Genomic DNA, 6,432 nt, shown 5'->3' on the forward strand with positions numbered 1-6,432 from the left:
ATACTGCACTTTGCCTTTGTAATAGCACTCTAGTTTTTTGAGGTAGCCTAATACAAAAGCAGTATCTACAATTTTGGGGTCAAAGGTTTGTTTGTTGTTGTTTTTTTTCCCTTTTTTCCCCCTTCCTATAAAGGTATTCATTAGGCACTTCAAAGAAAATTAGAGTACAGCACTCCTAGTCATATGTGTAACTTTTTGCCTTTATTCTTGCCTGTAGAATAAAGAAAAAAAGTTACACATATGACTAGGAGTGCTGTACTCTCGTTTTCTTTGATTTATTCCGTATGGGCACAAGCACCCAGTCAGCTTAATATTTCGTGAGTTGAGCGCGTTCTATGAACTTTATTGATTCATTGGGCACCTCTCACTCATCTTTTTATCTATCCTCCCTTCTATCCTCGGTACTCATTTCCACTGATCTAGATAAAGAATGATGGGGCGGCAACAATGGGATAGTCTATCCAGTGTTCTTTAGATCAGTGGGAACGAGCCGGAGGACTGAGAAAGGAAGGAAGGGGAATGATAAACGCCCATCGTAAGTATCACCACTATTGTACCTGCAACATGCTTGGCTGGCCAGTGAGAAAACTTTGAAGGCATTGTTCTCAGTTTTAATGTTGCCATAGTTACAGCACTTTACCTTTTTAGTGCAGAACAGCCACCACAAAGTGCATTGTTAATTAAAGGAAAGACATAGCCTAAACATCTATGCAACATATTTGCACCCAATACCTCTAAGTTTATGAATACACAGACATACTTCCGCAAGTCAGGTTTTGCTTTATTTGCATTTGTTTTTATTTACACTTACTGTATTTTCATTCATTAGATCATTCTGAGGTCACATATACATTTAAACTCATAACACAAATACTACGAGCCTGTTTTGAAAATTATAATTACACAAATATTTGCGTAGCTATGGCTGCTTTTCAATCAAACTCAGGCATTTATCATTCTACAGCAAACAATGCATGGGAAAATATATACAACCAAATGAGTCCACGCGATGAACAACCATATAAGTAAAAAATTGAAATAAATAATAATAATGTAATAATAATAATGAGATAACTATGTGACATGAATGTATGTGTGCCACTTTGTATACAGAAGCTTTTGGGGGGGGAGGGGAGGGGAGGTTAGTTTAAATGGTTCAATTATGCCATAGTGAATTATTGTAGTAAGAGCTTTTATTTTGAAACATTTGTGGGCAGAGGAAACAGTGGCCGGGAGTCATAGTTGATGACAACTGACAGTTGAAATGGCTGAACAGTTAAACAGTTGAGCAGTTTAAATAGTTAAATCATTTAACGGTGAATTATTGTAGCGCAGACTTTTATTTTCAAACAGTTGCACTGCTACTTAGGACCAAAAATGGTTCTACTGCATGCTTCATATACTCTATGGCACCCCATGAAGGGTTCATCAAAAGAACCCCCCCCCCCTCTTGAAAGCCTGCATAGTTCTATAAAACACCTGAGCCCCTTTTTTAAGTGTGATATAAACTGCACCTACAATAACTAGGAGCAACACCACTCCTACTACTACACCGATTATGATTCCACTCTGGTTGCCTGAGAAAGAGATAGGGAGAGGGAGAGAGAGAGAGAGAGAGAGAGAGAGAGAGAGAGATATGAATGACAATGACAAATCATCACCAGGTTATTATAGGATATTCCAGGGAGAACAACATGATTATCAGATGTCCTGCGGTAAGTTTTCTGTTTTTGTACACTTCTGGTTAACATTTCTAGACACAAACTGCATTTTGTTGTCCTTATACTTGAATTGTAACTCAATCTTTTGAGATTGAACATTGATGGCCTGCTGTATTTCTACTGCACACAAGGCATGATCAATGGGCATAGTTCAAATGACTCTGTACGCTTGAGCAGTTCTTCAACCAATCAGACCAAGAATTTGGGTGCGTCTGGTGGATAAGCCAGCCTGACCTGCAGGGCGAAATCCAACTGCTGGCAGATCGAGCTGGGTTTAGCCAGTCTACTTGCATTCTGCACAATGACAATAAAGTTGAATCTAATCTAATCTGAAATTGTAGAAGCATATTCAGTACAAACAGTATAAAGATTGTAAATCATGACATTAATCGACCTACACAATACTTCCAGTCGGACACTATTGGATCTGGTGTCAGGAATGGGCTCAGCTGTGTTCATATCCAGATGAGCAGCACAGCTGTAGAATGCTCTGTGGTCCTCTCTGGAAGCTGTGATACTCAGAATAGTGCTCACAGTGACGTTCTGAGACTGATCTCCCTCAACAGTGAACTGAGGGCGTCCTGAACGTTGCAGCTCGTCGTCCCCTCTGAACCAGATGACGGTGAGTCTGTTCACTGGAGCCACACTCTGAACCTCACACTGCAGTGAGTACTGCTGCCCCTCCACCAGTGGACCAGCATCGCTTATAAAAAGGGCCACATGCTCTGGCATTTCTGTAGAGAAACACACACACACACACACACACACACACACACACACACACACACACACACAATTTTGAAATTTGATCTATCCTGAGGCAGGAAAACAGTGAAACCGTCAGTGTCTTTAAGATAATCAAAAAAATAAATTTGTCTCTAATATCAATACCATAAAAAGATAACACAGATTTTTTATTTCAATATGTGCTATTTGAGCATCACCCTGGACTTGTCAACAGGAAACAACAGATTCACTTACTATAAATAGTGATGGGTAGAGGAGTCACACATGTTCCGTGACGAGAGTCGGCGAAGCATGATATGCCAGGATCCAGCAGTGACCATGTGACTCTGTCCACACTCAGGTCTATCTGCCGTCCACTTTCACTCTCTATCACGCTTCCCTCCCAGCCCATCATGTCAGTATCGTACGGAACTCGGCAGGTTGCCGTGGCTGGATCTCCGTACTTCACCACCAAAGCAGGAGGGACGATGACTGGCTTCTCTCCATCGCAGTACAGACCTGCTCCCCAGAACACCCAGGAAAAACAGCAAGCAATGAGCAGATAGCGATGCAGCTGAGGAAGCTTCAGGAACCATCTCTGCAAGTTCCTTTTTGGATGAGTTCTCTCTCACATCACCAACTCTGGATTCTAGACCTTCATGTGTGACTGGGTACTTCATGAATAACTTACTGTCATGTGAACATCAAACTTGATCAAACTTTGACATGGACGTCTTAGCACAAGTGTGTGTTACACATTGCATACGAGCAATTAAATGTGCTTTAGATAAACAACAGACTGAAACCGCATAGCGTAATCTGCTGGTTCTAAAATGAAATTGCATAGCATATTCTGTTGGCTCTAAAATGGTTATGGTATTTGGTAGACACCTTTGTCCAGAATGAAAACAATACGATAAAAGCACTCCATGTACTGTATATGTCTATAGAATGAAAATTAAACCACATATAACCTGCTGTGCCATCATGTTTAGTGCCAGTCATGAATATTACCCAGTGATATGAGTGGTCTGGAACTGAAGGTATGTAGGCTACATGCTGATGTCTGAGAGGTGGTTTGGTCCAGTCCCGTTTAGGGATTTGAAAACATGCATCAGTGCTTTATAATTGTTTGATGCTTATAACAAAGGCCTGTGTAAGCATATAAGAATTGACAACACTGAAGGCATACAACTCTGATGGATTGGGCGGGACTTTGAGGGGGCGGGAAATTCATATTGCTGCAACAATGTAAGTGTTGAAACAGAACTTGTATAAGTGTTAAACTTCATTAGTAATTAACTAATAGGCCCATTCATTTTAGGAGCTTACTTTTGTCTCTTTCATTAAAGAGTCAATCAAATTAGACTTTTGGAATTAGGCCTACCGCCATCACAAAAGTTCAATGCTAAAATACACACAAAAACCTTATTTTTCTTGTTGAGGAAGTGAAACCACTAACCACATGCACGCCTACACTAGCGCGCTGCGACCATATACACGCGTACACCAGCTTATTTCTTAACAAGTTAATCAGCAAGTTGATCAGACTTTTGGAATTAGGCTATCACAACAGTTTAGTGCTAAAATACACACACACACACACACACACACACACCACAAACCACTGTGACCTCCAACACTCTACGTCCACATGCACATGTAGCCTACACCAGCATGTGTGTGAGGACTGAGTCAGATAAAGCCGTAATCGTCTGTATTACGCAGTATTCATGTAAACTGGAGCTTTCTTACCTGATACATGGAAGTGGAAAGGACCCAGTGAGATCCAGAGCAGTATTCCGTGGAGGGTAATGATCCATTCCATGCCTGTGTACCGGGAGAGCTGTTGAGGACTGGGTTTGCTTGTGCTTCCAAACAGGCAAGTGCCTCTACCTGTTTCAACACTGTTTCTCAGGCCTCGGGTTTGTTTCCGTTTCAAGGCTGGTTTCGTTTCCGTTTTTGAAGAGCGCGCCGTCTCCAGAAACCACATTTTTACAGTGTATTCAGGGGACCAGACAGCTAGCAGATTGTGAAAAGATGTTTGCTGTATGTGACACAAAATGTTTTAGCTTAGAAACCATGTACAGTATCATCGCTTTGAGAACCACCACATAATGGGCCATTCTGTTTCTATTTTGTTGCTACAGTATTTCACATAAATATGCCCTATAGCCTCTCCTTGCCCCGCTCTCACTCTCTCTTTCTCTCCCACTCTCTCTCTGTTTCTCTCTCTCTCACACACACACACACACACACACACAATGGAGACACCCATTCTAGGCTACTTGAATCAGAATAGTCCAAGATCGTTGCAGCACAGAGTGACAGTTGGGCTCGGTGGTTACTGAACCAGTACATACTGGTTCGGTTGGGCGTTAGAGCCATATCGGCTCAGGCAGGCTACTGTGGTAGCAACAATACATGTGTTGCTGGGCAGGAGCAAAAGGATGATGTCACAAACACGCGCACGCACACACATGCACACATACACACATACACACGCACACGCACACACTCACGCACACACACACACAGCTGAGCGGTCATGCCCCGGTCATGAACCAGGCCCATTGTAGCCCCAGGCCTACTGTAGAGTAATTAAATAATTTAAGGGGCAGGCCAAGTGGCCTCATCCACGTATGATATCATTTTTATATTGATTGGAAGATAAGAATCTCCTATTTACATAATTGGAAAACATTTGGGTAGGATTGGCTAGAAGTAAACAAAGGAGGTGTTGTGGGGACACTTAAAACCCCTCTCCCAAGGGGGGCCTCCTCAGGACGTGCGCACCTTCTCCCCAAGGCCTGGGTCGTGGACATCCCGCTGCAGAGGGCATCCATCATTCGTGACTCCTGCTTGGCAACACTTAGGCTCTGCTTGTTCAGAGTTGTGTCTTGGAGGACTCTGCGAATAAAGGCCACAAGCGGCTACTTCTCATCTTCTGGTTTTTGTTCAGAGTGCTAAGTTAGATTTAAAGTTAAGTTAAAGCAGTGTTTTTTTCCACGACACTACCTTCACCAGGCGTTTTCATCTCTACCTTTGCCCCATTATAGCTGTCCTGATCCCCCTGTCTCCTATACCTATAGCCTTAGTCATCATCAGTAGTGAGAAGTGGTGGCCGCACAGGCTCCATCTTGCCAGCTGTAGTGGGAAATCATCAGCCACTCGGTACGTCGCCTACACTATTGTGTCTAAACTTTAGCTTTTACTTCGTCTACAGATTGGCAGAAGCGTTGCCGGTGTTCACGCTGGCCTCGGGTCGAGTTCCTCAGCCCGTGAGTCTGCTGGTTTGTCTGCCATTGTTGGTTTCATGTGGAGTGCCCTTGTGATTTTGATACTGTCTTCAAGGTGTGCGTGTCTGTGTCTGTTTGTGTGTCTGTTTGTGTGTGTGTGGGTGTCTGTTTGTGTGTGGGTGTGCGAGTGTGTACGAGTGTACCAGTGCAGGCTGGTGTATTGTGGAAATACATGTGTGTATGTTGATGTATGGTGGATGTGCTTGTCTGTGCAGCTGGTGTCTGTGTGTTTGACACCAGCACAGAAAATTGACCTCTCTTCCCAGTGACCCAGGGTGTCCAGCCCTGCACTCACACTCACACACACACACACAGACACACAAACACACACAGACACGCACACCTTGAAGACAGTATCAAAATCAAAATGTCGTGGCATGTTTCAACCTGTAGAGGGCGCGGAGAGCTATATCTCCAATACAAAATCATACGAAACGTTGCTTTTCTTGGGAAACACGATTTTTGTCAATATTAACCCTGGTAATAGTGTAGGTCACCACGTATGAGTAATTTCAATCAATCAACAGCTTAAAAAACATATTTTAGGGTGCAGTTACACTTTAACAGAAAGAGATACCTACATGGATACATTGTACAAGACATATTGGCAATAGTCAAGTTATGTTCTTAACACATCTACAGTAAATTGTAGCTACTGCACTTTGCCTTTGTAATAGCACTCTAGT

General features: G+C 42.8%; 1 protein-coding gene across 1 annotated transcript; it reads right to left on the minus strand.

Moving 5' to 3' along the window:
• Positions 1-775: 775 nt before the first annotated feature.
• Positions 776-4,313, minus strand: LOC134075099 (uncharacterized). The gene is made up of 4 exons (XM_062530579.1): positions 4,203-4,313; positions 2,703-2,966; positions 2,120-2,455; positions 776-1,577 (listed from the first exon to the last, which is right to left on the minus strand). The coding sequence occupies exons 1-4, from the start codon at positions 4,273-4,275 to the stop codon at positions 1,429-1,431; spliced, it is 822 nt and encodes a 273-aa protein (XP_062386563.1). The 5' UTR covers positions 4,276-4,313; the 3' UTR covers positions 776-1,428.
• Positions 4,314-6,432: the final 2,119 nt, after the last annotated feature.

The sequence above is a fragment of the Sardina pilchardus genome, chromosome 1 (genome assembly GCF_963854185.1).
Source record: "Sardina pilchardus chromosome 1, fSarPil1.1, whole genome shotgun sequence".
NCBI lineage: Eukaryota > Metazoa > Chordata > Actinopteri > Clupeiformes > Clupeidae > Sardina > Sardina pilchardus.